Raw genomic sequence first — 24,990 nt, 5'->3', positions numbered from 1 at the left:
ATCTTGCCAAGGGCGGAAACGGAAAGCAAATTGTAACCAAGGGTTTTGACAAGCATGACATCCACAAGAGTAATGTTGTGTGCAACCACAACCTTGCCAAAACCCAATACCTCGGATGTAGAATTATCGCCAAAGGAGACGGTGATATCATTTATGTTAGGCCTCAACTCCTTGATGAGGTTCTTGCCGCCGGTCATATGACTTGTACATCCACTATCAAGTACCCATTTTGAACCTCACGTGCATAGTCCTACATGAGATCAATTCTTGGATTTAGGTACCCATTTTTCAATGGGTCCTCTTTTGTTAGCAACAAGGGTCTTTGGAACCCAAATAGACCAAGCAACATAACCATCATATGGACCAACATACTTAGCATAAACATCACCATAATAATCTTTAAAGAGAACATAGTGATGATTATCTATTCCCGCACCATCATCATTAATGGTGTTGCCCTTTCGGGGTTCACCATTAGCTTTCTCATGTGTGGGCTTGGTCTTTTTCTTGTTTGCCTTTTTAGCCTTGGAATTAAAACCAAGTCCCTCCTTCCCATTGTTTGACCTTTGCTTACTCAAAAGATCATCCAAGAAAAGTTTACTTTGGGGAGAGGAGGTCCTAGCAAGTTCATCTTTCAACCTAGCATTTTCCTCAATAACATTTGCATGATCACATGAAGGAGTAGAGGAGCTAGGCACATCATATGAGGCAAGCCTAATTTGAAGTTGCTCATAAGACTTGGATAAGAGAGTGTATTCACTCTTCAAAGCTTTGTGAGCTTTGTCTAGTTCATCTAGATCTTTCACAAGTTTCTCATGATCAACCTCAAATTGGGCCTTTTCCTTTTTAAGCACTTTAGACTTAGCCCTAGCAAGATCTCTAGCTTTTGTGAGCTTGTTAATTTTATCTTGAGGCTCTTCAAGAGTTTCTAGCCTCTCCTCAAGAGAAGCTATAGTTTCTTGACTTTCCTCAAGAGCATTTTTAAGAGCATAGATTTCAAGAGAGTCTTCTCTCTCTATTTGACCCTTTTTCTCAAGCATATCACTTTGTTGAGCTATACGAACCATGAGGCTAGAAACATGCTTCTTAGTGTTACCTTGTAGGTTAAGAATGAAATCATCAAACTCTAACATTTCTTGTTTCACTTTTAGACTAGCATCATCAACCCCTAGATCACTAGATAAGTTAGGCATAGAGGGGTTAGGGGATGATACCTCGGAGGATTTAGCCATAAGGCAACTTTCTTCCTCCACATGAATGACCTCATTGGGGGATTCACTTGGTGATGAAGAGTTAGTGGAGAGGGAGGCAAGAGCGACCAATCCATTAGAGGTTGCATCTTCTTCATCATCAACATCATCATCTCCGGAGGTATACTCTTCTTGAGTTGATAGCACAATAGGTGTGTCCAAGGAGGACCTTGCCATGAAGCAATGTGCATTCTTGATATGAGGGTTCTCATTGGGAGATTCAAAGAGAGATGAAGAGGGTGTGTTGGTGGTGACGATGGCGGCTAATTCCTTTGAGCTTTCTTCATCTTCATCACCACTAGAACTTTCAACTTCATCGGTAGAATATTCTTCCCTTGTTACTAGCACAACTCTTGAGGGCCTCTTGCCCTTCTTGGTCTTGTTGTTGTAGAACTTCTTGTTGAGGGGCTTTGAATATTTGCCCTTTGAGTCTTTGCTCTTGTCCTTGGGAATGAGCCTCCCATTATGAAGCTCTCTATTCTCATAGGGGCATTCGGCAATGAAGTGGCACTTGTCATCACAATTGTAGCATGATCTTGTCTTTGGACCAAAGCTAGTGAACCCACTTTTATTGTTCCTCTTGATGTTGTCTTCCTTGGCCTTGGAGGGATCAATCCAAAATGACTTTGCATGGAAGGCCATGTGGTCATGGTAGTGGCATTGCAAATCTTCCGGATAGGTCATGCTCCAAGATGCCCTATAAGATTCTTGAGGAATCACTTAATCGACGGAGTTGACCACCAAGGCAAGGTTGGAACCTTTTGCCATCCCAAGAGCACGATTGCGAGAATCATGAGAGGCTTCCTCAAGCACCTTGAGAGCTTGCATCTCGTGCACGACTTGTTGAGAGGTGAGAGAGGAATAGCATTCCCTCCCCACAAGAGTCTTGACATCAATGGGTACAAATGGCATCATGCATTCAATGTACTTCTCCTTGATCCAAGAGTCATTTATGTGGGTGGCACCAATAAGCCGGAAGGCATCGGCAACGGTGAGAAGTCTTCCATACATATCTTCATGATCTTCATCCGGTAGCCTCAAGAACCCTTCGGCTTTATTCTTGAGAGCATTATACTTGTTCCTCCTTGTGCTCTCACTTCCAATGCAACTAGCGGTCAAACCATCCCAAGCTTCCTTGGCGGTGGTGTAGTTCCGGACACGATGCAATTCCTTTGTCCCCACACTAGTTTGAATCATGTACAAGGCGGTGTTGTTGAGTTGACTATCAACCACTTCTCTTCTTGTCAACTTGTCGGGGTTGTATGGCTTGAAGCCCTCCAAGATGATTCTCCATAATTCATTGGAGGCACTACAAACATGAGAGCGGAACTCAAATTGCCAAGTATCGAAATTTTCAATAGAAAACTTTGGTGGGTCACCCCGAATGTTCAAATGGGGATGGGGAACCGGTATATCGGGTGATTGGAAAGGTGGAGGTACTCGATTGTAGCTCTCACTCCCATCGGTTCCCCTAGGAGATGCAATGGGAGATTTGATAGTGTTTAAGTTATCACCTTCCACGAGTTTGGTAGATGAGGGTAGGTCCGAAGCCTCTCCCTTATCTAACGCACCCGTGTCTTTTACCTCTACACTAGGAGTCTTGGGAAGGGCCGGAGCCAAAAGCTCGGCAATCATCTTTTTCATGCTTTCCATTTGGGCTTCCATGGAGGACTTCAACGAATTGAAGTCTTCCACGGAGACCATCTTGGCGGCCCCTTCCGAGGACTCCTCGTCCGGCATACTCTTAGGCGGTTAAGCCCGAAATAAGAGCCGAGGCTCTGATACCAATTGAAAGGATCGTATGCCGCACCTAGAGGGGGGGTGAATAGGTGCTAACCAATTTTTAGTTCTTTTTCAATTTAGGCTTGACACAAAAGGTAAATTCTCTAGATATGCAACTAAGTGAATTTACCTATATGACAAGGTTATCAACTAGGCAAGATATAGCTACGCAATATATAAGAGATAGAGTGGGATAGAGGTAACCGAGAGTGGAGCACGCGATGACACGGAGATGATTCCCGTAGTTCCCTTCCTTTGCAAGAAGGTACGTCTACGTTTGGAGGAGTGTGGTTGCTACGAAAGCCAAACCAACAGCCACGAAGGCTTCACTCAGATCTCCGGTGAGCAACGCCACGAAGGCCTAGCCCACTTCCACTAAGGGATTTCCTCGAGGCGGAAACCGGGCCTTTACAAGGTTCTTGGGGCACACATCCACAACCAAATTGGAGGCTCCCAAATCTGTTACAACACAACAATCAACAACAATACATCAACACAAATTAACTAGGGAACCAAATAGGAACACTAGCATGAGATCCCTCAAACAAGAGAGGGGGAAATGAAGAACGCTTCTGTGAGGATGTAGATCGGTGTCTTCTCCTTCGAATCTCCAAAGATCAAGAGATTTGGTTGGGGGAGGAAGGAGATCTTGCAAATCTTGACTTTCTTGAGGTGGCTCTAATGGAGGTGGCTTGGCAGAATTCTTGTGCAATGATTGAGCAAGCAACCAAGGAAGAAGAAGGGGGGTATTTATACCCCCTCTCAAAAATGAGCCGTTCTTTGCTTAGGGGGCGGATAATCCGGCCTAAGTAAGGGCCGGATAATCCGCCCCCCCGGATAATCCGGCCATCGGGACAAAAGTGTGACATTATCCGGCCAAATGTCCGGCCCTATGCCAGAGAAGCTTTTCTTCCAGTCCTTAGCCAAAAACGGGGGGGGGGGGGCGGATATTTCCAAAATATCCGGCCCGGATAATCCGGCCCTGGTACAATACCGGGACATTATCCGGGCAAATGTCCGGCCCCCATACTGAGCCGCATTTCCTCGAGGACTTAGCCAAAACCAGGGGGCCGGATATTTCAACAATATCCGGCCCGGATTATCCGGCCTGGCCAACTTTTTCTGAATTCTTTTGACAGACGATCAAATCCAACACACATGAATAAATATCTATGTAATCTCTGTACCACTTAAACAAACATTAGTGTATCATATATATTGACATCAAACACACAAAACATAATGTGAGAGATGTTCTTTCAGCTTTCTTGCTAGAAGGCGAAATTTCAAATCAAGACATATGGAACCCTTCAAGACTATTTTCCTTATGAAGGCAAATCAAGGTAGATGGACATGTCAAGGCAGCGCAAGTCTCTAAGTGCTCCGACGGCTATTGTCGGGGTTATGCCGATAGGGTGTACCATGACAGGGGCCCAACCTAGCATGCCCGGGTGGCCCATTTGGGTGGCAGAGATATCAACATAGCTGGTTGGCCTAGTTGCTAGAAGATGGTGGCCCACGATAACTAAGGAAGTTCCAAGCCGGATTCTAGAAGGTTTAGGAAGACGGGAGACTTGAAGTGCATGACACGACATACTTACCAGGTTAAATTAGGATTCTTTAGTCGGTTAGATCATTACCTCCATCAAACCATAGGTCAAGACGGCTTTATAAGCCGGCCCGGGGGCATCCTTTAGGGCAAGAGAGAACTCAAGAATCTTAGAGCTCAGCACCTTACTGTAGATTACGTTGTGCCATTATAGTGAATTCTAGTAGAACGTAGCGATCCTCCATCGAGGGAACGTGAACCTGGGTGAACCGCCAAGTTACACCGTCCCAAGAATCATGTCATCTACTTCCACTACTAGCCCTAAGTTGCGAGTACACCCTTATGGAACTATCGTTGACAAGGCAACGACGGTGAAGTATTTGTAGGCATTGTATAAGCATGTTAAAATAGATTTTCATATGAAAAATGTGTATCCCATGCATGACCTACCATCTAGAAATCAATCTCTCTCTCCCATGCAAGCGCCCGCTGGCACACACATGCCTCATCCTTCTATCCATCCTCGATGCCACCAACTCGTACTCGGCATTGTACAATCCCTAACGGCAAGACGCCTACTGGGAACCTAGAAAAGGTCACCGTGACACCCTCAAGGAATATGTAGCCATACCTCACGGGGTGAGGTTGGACGCATGGGCCCTTGCAAGCCAGATTTGCTCTCGTCGGCTTGGGGTTGGTGAGGCTAATGGTTTTGATGTCGATGAGAGTACGGTAGTTGTGCTGGAGATTGTAATGTTGCAATGGTTGTTGTGCATGTTGCACGTTAATATTCTTTATATTGCACATACGCGGGTGGCTTGTTGTGATGATTATATGTTTTTCGATTATATCCACATAATGTTTCATGGGGATGAATCCTGTGTTGAGTACATCGACTAAGCAAAGCTTCGGTCTCCTGACCACATCTACAAGATCGAACCGACGGCCTTGGACCAGTTCCGGTAGCTACCACATTCCCATTGCGTTAAGTCAAACAGCTGGAGCAACCCCCAGGTCAGGGGAGCGGTTAGCCCCGTACTACACCCTTCCACAACCGCGTCCACAGTTTTAGTTCAGTTCGGGTCGTTCGTTTCGTTCCCACGTTCGATCTATCCAGGATAAACTGCCCTCCCCCCCTAACCTCCCATCGAGCCACCACAAAAACCTCGCGCTTAACTCCTCGCCGTAGTACGTCCTTGCACCATTGATTGCCTCAGCGGCGCCGCTCTGTCTGCCTTTTCCCGTAGCAGGCCGGGCGGCCGCTCGGTCGATCGATCGAGTTCCAAAAAGTTGCGGTTGTTAAACTCACCAGCCACGGATCGATCCCTAGAAAAGTTCCCCGATTCATTTCGTAGCAGGTACGCGGAGCACGTGTCACTACTCGGTTGGTCTCCTTCTTTTATTAAGCGCGCGGGCGAGATCCGGGCGAGTCATCTCGATCGATCGAGCGCAATGGCGGCGGCGCTGCGTTGTGTTGCGGTGGTGGTCGCAGTCGCAGTCGCCGCGGCGGGGATGGGGGTGGAGGCGCTCGGGGTGAACTGGGGAACCATGGCGACGCGCCGGCTGCCGCCCAAGGTGATGGGCCAGCTGCTCAAGGACAATGGGTTCAAGAAGGTGAAGATCTTCGACGCCGACGAGAACACCATGATGGGGCTCGCCGGCACCGGCATCGAGACCATGATCGCCGTGCCCAACGACATGCTCGCCGCCGTGGGCGACTACGGACGGGCACAGGAGTGGGTCAAGAAGAACGTGACCAAGTACGACTTCGACGGCGGCGTCAACATCAAGTACGTGCATCCATGAGCTACATTGAGGTCTCCGTTGTTCTTGCAGTTGATTTTATCTTCTGTGTTTATGTTGTCTTATTAATTGATCCATCAGATTTGTGGCGATTGGCAACGAGCCGTTCCTCACGGCGTACAATGGCACGTACAACAACGTCACCGTGCCAGCGCTCAAGAACATACAGCGCGCCCTCAACGAGGCCGGCCACGGGTCGGCGATCAAGGCGACGGTGCCGGTTAACGCCGACGTCTACGACTCGCCGGCCAGCAACCCTGTCCCTTCTGCGGGGAAGTTCCGCGACGACATCGTCGGCATCATCACCGACATGGTCAAGTTCCTCAACCACAGCGGCGCGCCATTCAGCGTCAACATCTACCCGTTCCTCAGCCTCTACGGCAACGACGACTTCCCGATCGACTACGCCTTCTTCGACGGCGCCCCGCCAAAGCCCGTCATCGACAATGGCATCAACTACACCAACGTGTTCGACGCCAACTTCGACACCCTCGTCTCCGCGCTCAAGAAGATCGGGTTCGGAGACCTGCCGGTCGTCATCGGCGAGGTCGGCTGGCCGACGGACGGCGACAAGCACGCCACCGTGCCCTACGCGCAGCGCTTCTACGCCGGGCTACTTAAGCGGCTGGCGGCGCGGCAGGGCACGCCGCTCCGGCCGCACGCACGGATCGAGGTGTACCTGTTCGGGCTCATGGACGAGGACGCAAAGAGCGTGGACCCGGGCAACTTCGAGCGCCACTGGGGCATCTTCACGTTCGACGGGAGGCCCAAGTTCCCGCTGGACCTGCGCGGCAATGGGCGGCCGGCCATGCCGGCCCCGGCCAGGGGCGTGCACTACCTGCCGCGGCGATGGTGCGTGCTGAACCCGAACGCCACCAACACGACGGCACTCGCGGACAACGTCGGCTACGCCTGCTCGCGCGCCGACTGCACGGTGCTCGGATACGGCTGCAGCTGCGGCGCGCTGGACGCCACCGGGAACGCCTCCTACGCGTTCAACGTCTACTATCAGGCGCAGGGGCAGGTGCCGTCGGCGTGCGACTTCCAGGGGCTCGCCATGGTCACTGACAAGGACGTGTCGCAGCCCCCCTGCAACTTCAGCGTACAGGTCGCCGAGTCCAACGCGACGGCCGTGACCATGACCGCGGACGCCAAGTCCTCCGCCCCGTCCTCCGCCCCGTCCTCGGTGCCGGCGCGGGTGGCCGCCGCCGTGCTGGCTTTGGGGTTCGTGTTGGTCTCAGCGTAAAGTGAGGGGAGCATTGTTTGTAGGTCTGTAGATATGTGGCAGTCTGGAAATGTTGTACGCTAATTAAATTGGTTGCTGTTTCTGCTCAATTATCATAGTAAAGTTTCTTCACAAGTTAGTAACCCAGAGTCTAGAGACATAAAAGATATAGTCTGGCTGCAACCAAAAAACCACTCTATATCCATACAACACCAATGTGCAATTGTTAGTGCTTGTTCCGAAATAAAGAAAGTTACTAGTGTTATTGATGTCGTACTACCATGGTTTGTTATTTCTACTCAGTCAGACAGACAGAAAATTCAGAGTCCATATGTGGCAAAAAAAAAAAACACTACGGAGTCCTACAATCACACAACGCCGAAGCTCATGTTTGTTAGTAAATGTTGTAAAATAAATTTAGAACCTTCTGTATATAAAATAAAATTAGAACATTCGGTCATTGGTATTTGCACAAATTTGCTATTGTTTAGTGGGCCTTCTGGAATATAAGGATCATATCATGAGCTTTCCCCATGTCTGCGAGGGGGGTACATCAGAAGTCGGAGTTCTACTTGTTGTCAAACAATGAAATAAGCGTGGTCATCTGGACAAATAAAATCATACAACTAGTAAGTTACTTGTCTGTTGCTAGTATTCCATAGAAACATAACAAGAGTTCATTGGTCTACTTCCACGAACACATACTCAAGGTACATGCATTTCTCGATGTAGGACTGGGTCGGCAAAATTCGGAGCATGTGCCAAACTTTAAGACAGGCTCATCTAAGTAAAAAAATGAAAGCAGTAAATTATAATGTATGCACATGCCATCATTGAAAGGAGCATGGAAGGATAAGATTAAGATTCCTTAAAATATCATCAGCACTACTCTTTGTGAAAGAAGATGAAAGGTATATAATGTTATCCAAACCTTTTCATTCTCTAGATGTTGTTGATCCTGAATCCATGGCTAAGAATATTGGAATTAATATTTCTGATGTTAGCACTAGTCCTAAAGATGCTAGTGTATATTCTAAGCTTGTAGATGAAAATATAGAGGTGCTTGCTCCTTTAAATGCTACTATTGTCACTAAGGAAAGTAATATAGATGGTAGAAGCTATACTAGTGAGTTGTGTGTAGCAAAGAGGAATACTGCCTCCGGCCCAGCGTCCAAGCGAGCGTGCGAGGCTCCAACCATCAAGGCCACCAAGAAGGCAGAGAGGGGGAAACTCCGCCTCAGCTATATTGATACCAGCAGAAGCTCGCAACCCAACATCGAGCAGTTTTTTGGAAAACCCAGGTAAGCGCATAATCTTCCGACTTACTTTTACTTTTGCAACTCAGCTGAAAATCTCATAAGTGTTATACTATCTTTTGTCATGCAGCAAAGTTACCGGAAGCAATCCCCCCAAGAAGAAGTCCAAACACTCTCCCGCATCGATGCCTGAGACTCCAGAGGTGGAGGTTCTGCCTAAGGCCTCTTCCTCCACATCCCAGATCCCCAAGGATGTCATCAACCTCCCAAAAGAACCGGCCACCGATTCCGTCAAAGGCGCCTCCTCCTCTAAACCTCCGCCCGAAGAACCAGAGAACACATCGGCTGAAGCTACGGCTAATGATGTCGGAAAGAAATTACTGCTGAGTGGTGCAACCGGTACGCCAAAAACGCACCTGCAGTTCTTTCCGGTTCTTCAGAAAGTTTCCCTCGCACAACGTCATGTAGAAATGACGAACTTAATGATTGAAGTGTGAGGGAAGCCGGAAACGGAGCAGCAGGATCTTGCGACCCTCGAGGACAATCTCCGGGTCTTTTTTGCCAAGCATAAGGCAGTGCGCCAGGTAACACTAGCCCCCAACCATCGGTTTAAATATTTTTGAGGTAAAATGTGTGAGCCAATGATTCAACTATAAAAATCTGAACTGATCCTTTGCAGAAACTTGAAATTTCCAAACACAAGAACCATTTTTTAACTTTCGCGGCCATCCCCCAGATTTTAAATTTCTGACTAACCAATCCTATATGCCGCACAAAACACCCGTCAACTACACGATGATCTGAAGACGTTGGTTCTGGAGCAAAAGGCGGAGATCGAGAGGCTGACGGAAAGGGGAGGGGAGGACCAGCAGGCTATTGAACTCCTCGAAACCCGCTTGAAGAAAAACGAAGTTACGGGTTCCACCTTGCTGAAAATTCCTCAATGCACTCACCTGCATATTTATGACAAACTTGCTTTCCGCCTAACAGAAAAACTTGCCAGCTTCCCTTCCATGGATGACATCTTCGCCGAGCTCGAAGTGCTCAAATCCGAGCACGCCTCCCTCCAGCAATCCCTGAACGAGTCTCATGAAAGAGAGACAAAAACCAAAAAGGAGCTAGAGGAAAAGCATGCTCAAGCCATGGCGGAGATGGCCAAGAAGCTCAAAGCTAGCCAGCAAAGAGTCAAGACTCTGGTGGCCAAGGGGAATACTTATGAGGCGGAATCGAAAGGGATTGACGAAACGATTTTCCATAAGAATTTGACGTTTTCCGGCATGTTCATTGTGTCTTTATCATCCGTGATGTAATATCTGACCGCGGAACTTTTGCATGTACCAGCGTGTCTCGGATACGAGTTTACCGACCAATCCAAGTGCACTAGGACGGAGGCTTATGTGGACGCCAAGAATTCCGTTGAAGAACTTATCGAAGCCTGTCGCGCCATTGCCAGAAAACTTTCATTGAAAGGGTACCGCACCACAGTCATTGACAAAATGACAAAGCTGATGCTGCTGGTGCCAGAAATAATGGAGGATTGGCAAGAGTCTTCAGCACGCGGAGCTGCTGCTACTATCTTGGCTATGTGCAAGGCTCACTTCCCCGCCATGGACTTCGCAACGATTGCATGCGGAGTTCCAAAGGGCACCAGCGTCAAGAAGGCATTGGCGGAAACTGAAGGCTTCAACACGCTCTTCGCCGAACGTGTAGATGACGAGGCGTGGTATGAGAAGCACGATGTTCCTGCCGAGTTTGCCGAAGAAGATGGTGAGATGGAGGGCTCCGGGTCCAGCGCACATCAATCGGATTCCGGCTCGGGCGATGCTTCCGGCCAAGACAAGTCTTACCAAGCTTCTGAGGACCAGGCGGAATCTTCTGAGTGATTCCTGTAAAACAATGAAATGCATCATTTTGGCCCCGTCGAGGGTTTGTAATATAACTTAAATATTCTTAAGTAGCTAGGACGAAACATGCGCATCTGGGTGGAAAAAACTTATCCTGCGTTCCGTTTAATGTATGAATGCATGTTTCGTTTATTTGGAAAGCAAGTGTTGGTTTCTAAGTTTTCCGGCTTACTTATTTGACCTTCCGTTAGCCGGAAGACCTTTAGCCGGAATCGCTCGCCAACGGTGACGAAGCCTAATGGCAATCCGTCCATAACCGCGGAAACAAGCCCCCAGCCAAGGTGCCGGAAGTCGCTACCAGGAATCCACAAGTTCGCAACAAAAAACTCATTCACCAGAAAACTTAAGCTCACGTCCTAAAGGACGATTTTGAAAATCACAACTTTTATACACGCCAAGGCGGAAATATCCAGCTCTGCGGTTTTAGTCGGAAAAACATACACGATCCAAAAATGAACAACTAAAGGAGGTAAAAGACTCAAAGAGTGAACCATATGCTTTATTTCATTGATCATGTATCATAGATATTACAAAGTATGTAATGTGAAAATTGCTAAGTGTGGAAAGGACGTAGCTGTGCTATGTTCCATGGACGTCTGTTTCATCGTAAATGTCACCCGGATCCTCCCTCTTGCTTTTCCGGTACCAATTTGCAGGTCTATCTTTTAGCTCACGGAAATCGACGAGGTAGTAAGATCCGATGTGAAGCACCTTGCTGATGACGAAAGGTCCTTCCCATGGGGATTGCAACTTATGCTCTTTCACCTGTCGAAGGCGGAGGACTAGGTCACCTTCTTTAAACGAGCGGTTCCGAACTCGACGACTATGATAGCGTTAGAGTTTCTGCTGGTAGATGGTGGAACGTTGGTCAGCTAAATTCTGAGCCTCTTCGATCAGGTCCACAGATAGCTGTCGGGCCTCGTCAGCAGTTTCTTCATTGTAGGCGGAAACTCGCGGGGATCATGGATGATGTCGGAGGGGAGCACAGCTTCAGATACGTATACTAGGAAGAAAGGTGTAAACCCAGTTGACCTGTTAGGGGTAGTTTCTAAACTCCACAGAACAGAGTCTAACTCCTCAGCCCAGGCTCCGGCTACGCGTCGCAGTGGTTCTTCAAGGCGAGGTTTAATTCCTGCTAGTATAAGGTCATTGGCAAGGTCAAGGTGAATTGTGGATGAGCCACAGATGCAAGGTCAAGCCGGATCCCTACGTCATTGCAATAATCCTTCAGTTCTCCCTGTGCAAAGTTCGTGCCATTGTCTGTGATTATGTTGTGTGGGATCTCGAATCTCGTCACGAGGCTGCAAACAAATTTTAGTGCCGTAGCACCATCAACTTTTCTCACTGGCTTTGCCTCGATCCACTTACTGAACTTGTCAATCGCGACCAAGAGGTACTCAAAACCGCCAGGAGATGATTTCTTTAATTTTCCGACCATATCGAGCCCCCAGACCGCGAACGGCCAAGTGATAGGGATGGTCCTCAGCTCCTGAGCCGGAGCGTTTGGTTGAGTAGCATAATACTGACAACCTCGACAAGTTTTCACTATTTTCTCCGCATCTTCTTTAGCTGTTAACCAGAAAAAACCTTGCCGGAAAGCTTTTGCAACGAGGGACCTGGGAGCGGCATGATGCCCGCAGTCCCTGCGTGGATCTCTCAGAAAATTTCAATGCCATCTTGATTTGAGACGCACTTCAGAAATATACCATTTGCACTTCGTTTGTAGAGCTGTCCATCAATAAAGGTGTAGGATCTTGCTCATCTGATGACCTGCCGTGCGAGGACCTCGTCCTCCGGCAACTTTTGGTCGATGAGGTAGTCCAGGAAAGGTTGGGTCCAAGCCGGAATGATGACCATCACCTCCTTAGCCGGAGACACTGCCACATCTGGATTTTCCGGGTTAGCGCCTGATGACCCACAAGTATAGGGGTATATCGTAGTACTTTCGATAAATAAGAGTGTCGAACCCAACGAGCAGCAGAAGGTGTTGATGAGTGATGTCTACGGGTGCTTCTATTCTTGTAGACAGTGTTGGGCCTCCAAAAGCAGAGGTTTGTAGAACAGCAGCAAGTTTCCCTTAAGTGGATCACCCAAGGTTTATCGAACTCAGGGAGGAAGAGGTCAAAGATATCCCTCTCATGCAACCCTGCAACCACAAAGCAAGAAGTCTCTTGTGTCCCCAACACACCTAATAGGTGCACTAGTTCGGCGAAGAGATAGTGAAATACAAGTGGTATGAATGAATATGAGCAGTAGTACGGCGCCAGAAAAGTGCTTGTCAAGGCGTGCGATTGATGGTAGTAATATTGCAGGCAGTATAAATGCAAGAAAAACAAGAAACAAGCAGCGATAGCAGTATTTAGGAACAAGGCCTAGGGATCATACTTTCACTAGTGGACACTCTCAACATTGATCACATAACAGAATAAATAGATAGATGCTAGACTCTACACCCTCTTGTTGGATGATGAACACCACTAACTGTGTAGGATTACACGAACCCTCAATGCCGGAGTTAACAAGCTCCACAATATTCAATGCTCATATTTAAGTAACCTTAGAGTGCATGACAGATCAACATAACCAAACCAAGTACTAACATAGCATGCACACTGTCACCTTCACACTACGAAAGGAGGAATAGATCACATCAATACTATCATAGCAATAGTTAACTTCATAATCTACAAGAGATCACAATCATAGCCTACGCCAAGTACTACACGATGCACACACTGTCACCATTACGCCGTGCAGGAGGAATAAACTACTTTAATAACATCACTAGAGTAGCACACAGATATATTGTGATACAAAACACATTGCAATCATAAAGAGATATAAATAAGCACTTCACTATGCCATTCATAACAGTGAATAAGTATTCTGTGAAATATAGCCTAAGAGACCCACACGGTGCACACACTGTCACCTTTACACACGTGGGACAAGGAGTCTCCGGAGATCACATAAGTAAAACCCACTTGACTAGCATAATGACATCTAGATTACAAGCATCATCATATGAATCTCAATCATGTAGGGCAGCTCATGAGATTATTGTATTAAAGTACATAGGAGAGAGATTAACCACATAGCTACCGGTACAGCCCCGAGCCTCGATGGAGAACTACTCCCTCCTCATGGGAGACAGCAGCGTTGATGGAGATGGCGATGGTGTTGATGGAGAAGCCTTCCGGGGGCACTTCCCCGTCCCGGCGGCGTGCCGGAACAGAGACTCCTGTCCCCCAGATCTTGGCTTCGCGATGGCGGCGGCTCTGGAAGGTTTTTCGTACCGTGGCTTTTCCGTATCGTGTTTTAGGTCAGGGACCTTTATATAGGCGAAGAGGCGGAGTCGGAGGGTCGACGAGGCGGTGTCACAGTAGGGGGCGCGCCCAGGGTCCAGGCCGCGCCGCCCTGGCGTGCGGCCCCCCTGTGGCTCCCCTCTGGCGGCTCTCGGGTGTTCTGGAAGCTTCGTGGAAAAATAGGATGCTGGGAATTGATTTCGTCCGATTCCGAGAATATTTCCTTACTAGGATTTCTGAAACCAAAAATAGCAGAAAACAGCAACTGGCCCTTCGGCATCTCGTCAATAGGTTAGTTTCGGAAAACGCATAAATATGACATAAAGTATGCATAAAACATGTAGATATCATCAATAATGTGGCATGGAACATAAGAAATTATAGATACGTTTGAGACGTATCAATGAGCAGTTTCAATGAAGGATTCTGTGTAAATGATGTCTACGCCCCCCTCCTTTTCCTGTAGACAGCGTTGGGCCTCCAAGAGCAGAGGTTTGTAGGACAGCAGCAAGTTTCCCTTAAGTGGATCACCCAAGGTTTATCGAACTCAGGGAGGAAGAGGTCAAAGATATCCCTCTCATGCAACCCTGCAACCACAAAGCAAGAAGTCTCTTGTGTCCCCAACACACCTAATAGGTGCACTAGTTCGGCGAAGAGATAGTGAAATACAGGTGGTATGAATATATATGAGCAGTGGCAACGGCACCAGAAAAGTGCTTTGCCCAGGACAAGAACAAGCAAAGAGTAACGCAGCAGTAGTAACGCAGTAAAACAGTAAACAAGCAGCGATAGCAGTATTTAGGAACAAGGCCTAGGGATCATACTTTCACTAGTGGACACTCTCAACTTTGATCACATAACAGAATAGATAAATGCATACTCTACACTCTCTTGTTGGATGATGAACACCATTGCGTAGGATTACACGAACCCTCAATGCCGGAGTTAACAAGCTCCACAATTCAATGTTCATATTTAAATAACCTTAGAGTGCATGAAAGATCAACACGACTAAACCAAGTACTAACGTAGCATGCACACTGTCACCTTCATGCTAAGAAAGGAGGCATAGATCACATCAATATCATCATAGCAATAGTTAACTTCGCAATCTACAAGAGATCACAATCATAGCCTACGCCAAGTACTAACACGGATGCACACACTATCACCATTACACCGTGCAGGAGGAATAAAACTACTTTAATAACATCACTAGAGTAGCACATAGATAAATTGTGATACAAAACACATTGCAATCATAAAGAGATATAAATAAGCACTTCACTATGCCATTCATAACAGTGAATAAGTATTCTGTAAAATATAGCCTAAGAGACCCACACGGTGCACACACTGTCACCTTTACACACGTGGGACAAGGAGTCTCCGGAGATCACATAAGTAAAACCCACTTGACTAGCATAATGACATCTAGATTACAAGCATCATCATATGAATCTCAATCATGTAAGGCAGCTCATGAGATTATTGTATTGAAGTACATAGGAGAGAGATTAACCACATAGCTACCGGTACAGCCCCGAGCCTCGATGGAGAACTACTCCCTCCTCATGGGAGACAGCAGTGTTGATGGAGATGGCGGTGGTGTCGATGGAGGAGCCTTCCGGGGGCACTTCCCCATCCCGGCGGCGTGCCGGAACAGAGACTCATGTCCCCCAGATCTTGGCTTCGCGATGGCGGCGGCTCTGGAAGGTTTCTCGTACCGTGGCTTTTCCGTATCGAAGATTTAGGTCAGGGACCTTTATATAGGCGAAGAGGCGGAGTCGGAGGGTCGACGAGGCGGTGACACAACAGGGGGGCGCGGCCCAGGCCCTGGCCGCGCCGCCCTAGTGTCTGGTGGCCCTGTGGCCCCCCTCTGCTGGCTCTTGGGTGTTCTGGAAGCTTCGTGGAAAAATAGGATGCTGGGCGTTGATTTCGTCCGATTCCGAGAATATTTCCTTACTAGGATTTCTGAAACCAAAAACAGCAGAAAACAGCAACTGGCCCTTCGGCATCTCGTCAATAGGTTAGTTCCGGAAAACGCATAATTATGACATAAAGTATGCATAAAACATGTAGATATCATCAATAATGTGGCATGGAACATAAGAAATTATCGATACGTCGGAGACGTATCAGCATCCCCAAGCTTAGTTTCTGCTCGTCCCGAGCAGGTAAACGATAACAAAGATAATTTCTGGAGTGACATGCCATCATAACCTTGATCATACTATTTGTAAGCATATGTAGTGAATGCAGCGATCAAAACAATGTAAATGACATGAGTAAACAAGTGAATCATATAGCAAAGACTTTTCATGAATAGTACTTAAAGACAAGCATCAATAAGTCTTGCATAAGAGTTAACTCATAAAGCAATAATTTAAAGTAAAGGCATTGAAGCAACACAAAGGAAGATTAAGTTTCAGCGGTTGCTTTCAACTTATAACATGTATATCTCATGGATAATTGTCAACATAGAGTAATATAACAAGTGCAATATGCAAGTATGTAGGAATCAATGCACAGTTCACACAAGTGTTTGCTTCTTGAGGTGGAGAGAAATAGGTGAACTGACTCAACATAAAAGTAAAAGAAAGGTCCTTCAAAGAGGAAAGCATCGATTGCTATATTTGTGCTAGAGCTTTTATTTTGAAAACATGAAACAATTTTGTCAACGGTAGTAATAAAGCATATGAGTTATGTAAATTATATCTTACAAGTTGCAAGCCTCATGCATAGTATACTAATAGTGCCCGCACCTTGTCCTAATTAGCTTGGACTACCGGATCATCGCAATACACATGTTTTAACCAAGTGTCACAATGGGGTACCTCCATGCCGCCTGTACAAAGGTCTAAGGAGAAAGCTCGCATTTTGGATTTCTCGCTTTTGATTATTCTCAACTTAGACATCCATACCGGGACAACATGGACAACAGATAATGGACTCCTCTTTAATGCATAAGCATGTGGCAACAATTAGTGTTCTCATATGAGATTGAGGATATATGTCCAAAACTGAAACTTCCACCATGAATCATGGCTTTAGTTAGCGGCCCAATGTTCTTCTCTAACAATATGCATGCTCCAACCATTAAGGTGGTAGATCTCTCTTACTTCAGACAAGACGGACATGCATAGAAACTCACATGATATTCAACAAAGAGTAGTTGATGGCGTCCCCAGGAATCATGGTTATCGCACAACAAGCAACTTAATAAGAGATAAAGTGCATAAGTACATATTCAATACCACAATAGTTTTTAAGCTATTTGTCCCATGAGCTATATATTGCAAAGGCGAATGATGAAATTTTAAAGGTAGCACTCAAGCAATTTACTTTGGAATGGCGGAGAAATACCATGTAGTAGGTAGGTATGGTGGACACAAATGGCATAGTGGTTGGCTCAAGGATTTTGGATGCATGAGAAGTATTCCCTCTCGATACAAGGTTTAGGCTAGCAAGGTTATTTGAAACAAACACAAGGATGAACGGTGCAGCAAAACTCACATAAAAGACATATTGTAAACATTATAAGACTCTACACCGTCTTCCTTGTTGTTCAAAACTCAATACTAGATATTATCTAGACTTTAGAGAGACCAAATATGCAAACCAAATTAGCAAGCTCTAAGTGTTTCTTCATTAATGGGTGCAAAGTATATGATGCAAGAGCTTAAACATGAGCACAACAATTGCCAAGTATCAAATTATTCAAGACATTTTAGAATTACTACATGTAGCATTTCCCAATTCCAACCATATAACAATTTAACGAAGAAGATTCAACCTTCGCCATGAATACTATGAGTAAAGCCTAAGGACATATTTGTCCATATGCAACAGCGGAGCGTGTCTTTCTCCCACACAATGAATGCTAGGATCCATTTATTCAAACAAAAACAAAAACAAATCGACGCTCCAAGCAAAGCACATAAGATGTGACGGAATAAAAATATAGTTTCAGGGGAGGAACCTGATAATGTTGTCGATGAAGAAGGGGATGCCTTGGGCATCCCCAAGCTTAGACGCTTGAGTCTTCTTAGAATATGCAGGGGTGAATCACCGGGGCATCCCCAAGCTTAGACTCTTCACTCTTCTTGATCATAGTATATCATCCTCCTCTCTTGACCCTTGAAAACTTCCTCCACACCAAACTCGAAACAAACTCATTAGAGGGTTAGTGCATAATTAAAAATTCACATGTTCAGAGATAACACAATCATTCTTAACACTTCTGGACATTGCCCAAAGCTACTGGAAGTCAATGGAACAAAGAAATCCATCCAACACAGCAAAAGAGGCAATGCGAAATAAAAGGCAGAATCTGTCAAAACAGAACAGTCCGTAAAGACGAATTTTAAAGTGGCACCAGACTTGCTCAGATGAAAATACCCAAATTGAATGAAAGTTGCGTACATATCTGAGGATCACGTACGTAAATTGGCAGATTTTTCTGAGTTACCTACAGAGAATTAGGCCCAGATTCGTGACAGACAGAAATCTGTTTCTGCGCAGTAATCCAAATCTAGTATCAACCCCTACTATCAAAGACTTTACTTGGCACAACAATGCGATAAAAAAATAAGATAAGGAGAGGTTGCTACAGTAGTAACAACTTCCAAGACACAAATACAAAATAAAAGTACTGTAGCAAAATAAACACATGGGTTATCTCCCAAGAAGTTCTTTCTTTATAGCCATTAAGATGGGCTCAGCAGTTTTAATGATGCACTCGCAAGAAATAGTAGTTGAAGCAAAATAGAGCATCAAGAAGCAAATTCAAAACAAATTTAAGCCTAACATGCTTCCTATGCATAGGAGTCTTGTAAATAAACAAATTCATGAAGCATAATGCAACAAGCATAGAAAGATAAAACAAGTGCAGTTTCAAGATTTTCAGCAAAAAGAGAGGTGTTTTAGTAACATGAAAACTTCTACAACCATATTTTCCTCTCTCATAATAACTTTCAGTGGCATCATGAACAAATTCAACAATGTAACTATCACATAAAGCATTCTTATTCTCATGCATAAAAGTATCATTACTCTCCACATAAGCATAATCATTCTTATTAGTTGTAGTGGGAGCAAATTCAACAAAGTAGCTATCATTATTATTCTCATCAAGTGTAGGAGGCATAGTATAATCACAACAAAATTTACTCTCCATAGTAGGTGGCACCAAAAGACCACTATCATTATAATCATCATAAATAGGAGGCAAAGTATCATCAAAGAAAATTTTCTCCTCAATGCTTGGGGGACTAAAAATATCATGCTCATCAAAACCAGCTTCCCCAAGCTTAAAATTTTCTATATTATTATCAACAATGGTGTTCAAAGCGTTCATACTAATATTACTACCAGCATGCAAATAAGGTTCCATAGGTTTTTTAATTTTCGCATCAAACCATCCATGTCTTAAATCAGGAAATAAAATAAGAAGCTCATTTTTGTCCATTATGCCAAACTAGTGTAAACAAGAAACAAAAAGATGCAATTGCAGGATCTAAAGGAAATAGCTTCGAGTACTTACAACGGCGAAAATAGCGTAGTAGCCGAGATCCGGAGTGTGAGTACCTTTTACCTTTCCTCCCCGGCAACGGCGCCAGAAAATAGCTTGATGTCTACGCCCCCCTCCTTTTCCTGTAGACAGTGTTGGGCCTCCAAGAGCAGAGATTTGTAGGACAGCAGCAAGTTTCCCTTAAGTGGATCACCCAAGGTTTATCGAACTCAGGGAGGAAGAGGTCAAAGATATCCCTCTCATGCAACCCTGCAACCACAAAGCAAGAAGTCTCTTGTGTCCCCAACACACCTAATAGGTGCACTAGTTCGGCGAAGAGATAGTGAAATACAGGTGGTATGAATATATATGAGCAGTGGCAACGGCACCAGAAAAGTGCTTTGCCCAGGACAAGAAACAAGCGTAGTAACGCAGCAGTAGTAACGCAAGAAAACAAGAAACAAGCAGCGATAGCAGTATTTAGGAACAAGGCCTAGGGATCATACTTTCACTAGTGGACACTCTCAACTTTGATCACATAACAGAATAGATAAATGCATACTCTACACTCTCTTGTTGGATGATGAACCCCATTGCGTAGGATTACACGAACCCTCAATGCCGGAGTTAACAAGCTCCACAATTCAATGTTCATATTTAAATAACCTTAGAGTGCATGAAAGATCAACACGACTAAACCAAGTACTAACGTAGCATGCACACTGTCACCTTCATGCTAAGAAAGGAGGCATAGATCACATCAATACCATCATAGCAATAGTTAACTTCGCAATCTACAAGAGATCACAATCATAGCCTACGCCAAGTACTAACACGGATGCACACACTGTCACCATTACACCGTGCAGGAGGAATAAAACTACTTTAATAACATCATTAGAGTAGCACATAGATAAATTGTGATACAAAACACATTGCAATCATAAAGAGATATAAATAAGCACTTCACTATGCCATTCATAACAGTGAATAAGTATTCTGTGAAATATAGCCTAAGAGACCCACACGATGCACACACTGTCACCTTTACACACGTGGGACAAGGAGTCTCCGGAGATCACATAAGTAAAACCCACTTGACTAGCATAATGACATCTAGATTACAAGCATCATCATATGAATCTCAATCATGTAAGGCAGCTCATGAGATTATTGTATTGAAGTACATAGGAGAGAGATTAACCACATAGCTACCGGTACAGCCCCGAGCCTCGATGGAGAACTACTCCCTCCTCATGGGAGACAGCAGCGTTGATGGAGATGGCGCTGGTGTCGATGGAGGAGCCTTCCGGGGGCACTTCCCCGTCCCGGCGGCGTGCCGGAACAGAGACTCCTGTCCCCCAGATCTTGGCTTCGCGATGGCGGCGGCTCTGGAAGGTTTCTCGTACCGTGGCTTTTCCGTATCGAAGATTTAGGTCAGGGACCTTTATATAGGCGAAGAGGCGGAGTCGGAGGGTCGACGAGGCGGTGACACAACAGGGGGGCGCGGCCCAGGCCCTGGCCGCGCCGCCCTAGTGTCTGGTGGCCCTGTGGCCCCCCTCTGCTGGCTCTCGGGTGTTCTGGAAGCTTCGTGGAAAAATAGGATGTTGGGCGTTGATTTCGTCCGATTCCGAGAATATTTCCTTACTAGGATTTCTGAAACCAAAAACAGCAGAAAACAGCAACTGGCCCTTCGGCATCTCGTCAATAGGTTAGTTTCGGAAAACGCATAATTATGACATAAAGTATGCATAAAACATGTAGATATCATCAATAATGTGGCATGGAACATAAGAAATTATCGATACGTCGGAGACGTATCAGTAAACACTAGCAAACGGGTTTTCAGGGGTATTTGATATTGCAAATAAATAAAACGCGAGTAAATAAAAGGCGGCAATAATAATTGCAGCAAGTGGCCCAATCCTTTTTAGCACAAAGGACAAGCCGGTTGTTCTACTTATATCGACCAAACGTTCCTGAGGACACACGGGAGGTTTTATGTCAAGTGCTTTCGCGTCGCATCCGTGAATAATCTCTATTGGTATGGTAAGTGTTGTGTGGGTGAACCTATTCTAATGCACCACCCTTACTAGGGTAATACATACTTGTGATTAAACCCCTTGCAAGCATCCACAACTACAAGAAGGTAATTAAGATAAAATCTAACCACAACCTTAAACTCTGAGATCCTACGCTCCCTCATGCAATGGTTTCCTAATGGGGGTTCAGGTTTATGTCGCTCCGGCAACCCTGCATTTAGTAGCCAAATACACGATGCATTCCCCTAGGTCCATAAAGGTGAAGTATCATGTAGTCGACGTTCACATGATACCAGTAGAAGAATAACACCACAACTTAAATATCATATCAATACATATTACTCACATAGCTCCACTACTAACACAAGACTTCTCTCATGTCCTCAAGAACTAAACAAACTACTCACGTGACAACATATGGAACATGATCAGTGGGTATATAATGATGAATAACAATCTGGACATAAACCTTAATCCGATGGTTTCACCCAATAGCATCAAATACAACAAGTAATCAATACCGGGAGAGTTTCCCCTTCGAAATATGCGAGGTACAGCCCAAATAGTTACAGCGGGACGAGGTGGAGACGGCGGTGATGATGGTGCTGATGGTGGATATGATGAGGATGATGATCATGATGAAGTACAGCTCGATGGCGGTGGCGATGGCGACGATTTCCCCCTCCGGGAGGGAATTTCCCCCGGTAGATTCCTATTTGCCGGAGAGCTTTTCTCTCTCTGGTGTTTTCCGCCTCGTAGCGGCGGTGGAATATTTCTGCGAGCTGCCCCCTGATCTTAGGTTTTTGTGGGGATGATATACGCGAAAGGGCGGCGTCAGATGTGGGCCAGGGCGGCCATACATGCCCCAGGCGCGGCCAGGGTAGGGCCCGCGCCTGGGCACTATATCACCCAATGGTGGCCCCCCTCAGGTCCTCCTTCTGGCTATCTCCATCATCCGGGAAAATAAGATCTTCGTGAAAGTTTCTGGAATTTTCTGATCTTCCGAAGTATGGTACCCTGATGACCACTTTTCCAGAAGAATTCCAGCTCCGACAGCAAATCCCGTGAAAATCATCAAACATGCAAAAAAAAAGATAAAATAACATAAGTATCATGTCTAAATATGAAATATATCAATAAATTACAGTAGATTATAATACAAAATAGTGATGCAAATTGGACGTATCAGCGCCCTTTACTGAGGGTATCCGTAGATGCCCAAGAAAGATTCTAGACGGAATGAGTTTCCTGCCGGATCCGAGCTTGGACAACATATCTGCCGCTGTGTTATCGTCTCGCCTGACATACTTGACTTCATATCCAAGGAAGCACTTAGCGATCTCGTCAACTTCGTCTTTATAAGCCGCCATGACGGAGTTTCTGACGTTCCAGGTTCCGGCTACTTGTTGTGCCACCAGGTCAGAATCTCCGCAACATATGATGTGCTTGATCCCAATCTCCTTAGCGATGCGCAGACCGTGTAGTAGAGCCTCATATTCCACCATATTGTTTGTAGCTTCGAAGTGAATCTGCAGAACATACTGCAGTTCTTCTCCAGTTGGAGACTTCAGGGTAACTCCAGCCCCCGAGCCTTGATGTTGCTTGGATCCGTCAAAGTGCGTGACTGATGTCTACGGGTGCTTCTATTCTTGTAGACAGTGTTGGGCCTCCAAGAGCAGAGGTTTGTAGAACAGCAGCAAGTTTCCCTTAAGTAGATCACCCAAGGTTTATCGAACTCAGGTAGGAAGAGGTCAAAGATATCCCTCTCAAGCAACTCTGCAATCACGATACAAGAAGTCTCTTGTGTCCCCAACACACCTAATACACTTGTCATATGTATAGGTGCACTAGTTCGGCGAAGAGATAGTGAAATACAAGTAGTATGGATGTATATGAGTGGTAATAGCAATCTGAATAAAATATGGCAGCGAGTAAACATGCAACAGAACAGTAAATAAACGGAGTTTCAGTGTTCGGAAACAAGGCCTAGGGATCATACTTTCACTAGTGGACACTCTCAACATTGATCACATAATAAAACCACTCTACACTCTCTTGTTGGATGACAAACACCATTAATTGTGTAGGGCTACAAGAGCACCTCAATGCCGGAGTTAACAAGCTCCACAACATTCGATGTTCATATTTAAATAACCTTAGAGTGCATGATAGATCATTGCAATTATACCAAGTACTAACATAGCATGCACACCGTCACCATCACACTATGAAAGGGGAATAAATCACATCAATACTATCATAGTAATAATTAACTCCATAACCTACAAGAGATTATGATCATACCTACGCCAAGTACTTCACGATGCACACACTGTCACCATTACACCATGAAGGAGGAATAGAGTACTTTAATAACATCACCAGAGTAACACAACTAGATCACAAAGAGAGAGATGAACCACATAGCTACAGTAGAGCCCTCAGCCTCGGGGGAGAATTACTCCCTCCTCATCATGGAGACAGCGATAGCGGTGAAGATGGCGGTGGAGATGGCTTCCGGGGGCACTTCCCCGTCCCGGCAGGGTGCCGGAACAGAGACTTCTGTCCCCCGAATTGGAGTTTCGCGATGGCGGCGGCGTCCCTGGAGTCTTTCTGGAGTTTCGTCAATCTGTGTCGTTGTTTTAGGTCAGGACGGCTTAAATAGGCGAAAAGTCGTAGTCGGAGGGGCCACGGGGCCTCCTCACACTAGGGTGGCGCCCCCCCTTGGGCCGCGCCGCCCACGCGTGTGGGGCCCCCAGGGCTCCCCTCTGGTCCCCCTTTAACTTTCTGGAAGGTTCCGGGAAAAATAAGATGTTGGGCATTGATTTCGTCGAATTCCGAGAATATTGCCCGAACAGCCTTTCTGGAACCAAAAACAACAGAAAACAGCAACTGGCCCTTCGGCATCTCATCAATAGGTTAGTTCCGGAAAATACATCAAAACGATATAAAGTGTGAACAAAACATGTAGGTATTGTCATAAAACTAGCATGGAACATAAGAAATTATAGATACATTGGAGACGTATCAAGCATCCCCAAGCTTAGTTCCTACTCGCCCTCGAGTAGGTAAACGATAACAATGATAATTTCTTAAGTGACATGCTACCAACATAATCTTGATCAATACTATTGTAAAGCATGTGAAGTGAATGAAGTGATAGTAAAGATAATGACTAAACAACTGAATCATATAGCAAAGACTTTTCATGAATAGTACTTTCAAGACAAGCATCAATAAGTCTTGCATAAGAGTTAACTCATAAAGCAATAGATTCAAAGTAAAAGGCATTGAAGCAACACAGAGGATGATTAAGTTTCAGCAATTGCTTTCAACTTGTAACATGTATATCTCATGGATAG

The 24,990-nt window shown here is 45.6% G+C and overlaps 1 protein-coding gene across 2 annotated transcripts; it reads left to right on the top strand.

The window, feature by feature from the left end:
* The first annotated feature begins 5,753 nt into the window (after positions 1–5,753).
* Positions 5,754–7,744, top strand: LOC127295182 (glucan endo-1,3-beta-glucosidase 8). 2 transcript variants are annotated; one of them, XM_071819007.1, is made up of 2 exons: positions 5,754–6,341; positions 6,466–7,744. In XM_071819007.1, exons 1-2 carry the CDS (start codon positions 6,034–6,036, stop codon positions 7,628–7,630), a joined length of 1,473 nt encoding a protein of 490 aa, XP_071675108.1. In that variant the 5' UTR covers positions 5,754–6,033; the 3' UTR covers positions 7,631–7,744. The 2 variants fall into 2 exon arrangements, with proteins under 2 accessions (XP_071675108.1, XP_051181043.1); XM_051325083.2 differs by having other exon boundaries at positions 5,754–6,371.
* The last annotated feature ends 17,246 nt before the right edge of the window (positions 7,745–24,990 follow it).

This window comes from Lolium perenne, chromosome 4 (assembly GCF_019359855.2).
Source record: "Lolium perenne isolate Kyuss_39 chromosome 4, Kyuss_2.0, whole genome shotgun sequence".
Classification (NCBI taxonomy): domain Eukaryota; kingdom Viridiplantae; phylum Streptophyta; class Magnoliopsida; order Poales; family Poaceae; genus Lolium; species Lolium perenne.
The sequence above is the reverse complement of the archived record's forward strand: the minus strand, read 5'-3'. Positions and strand labels throughout refer to the sequence as shown.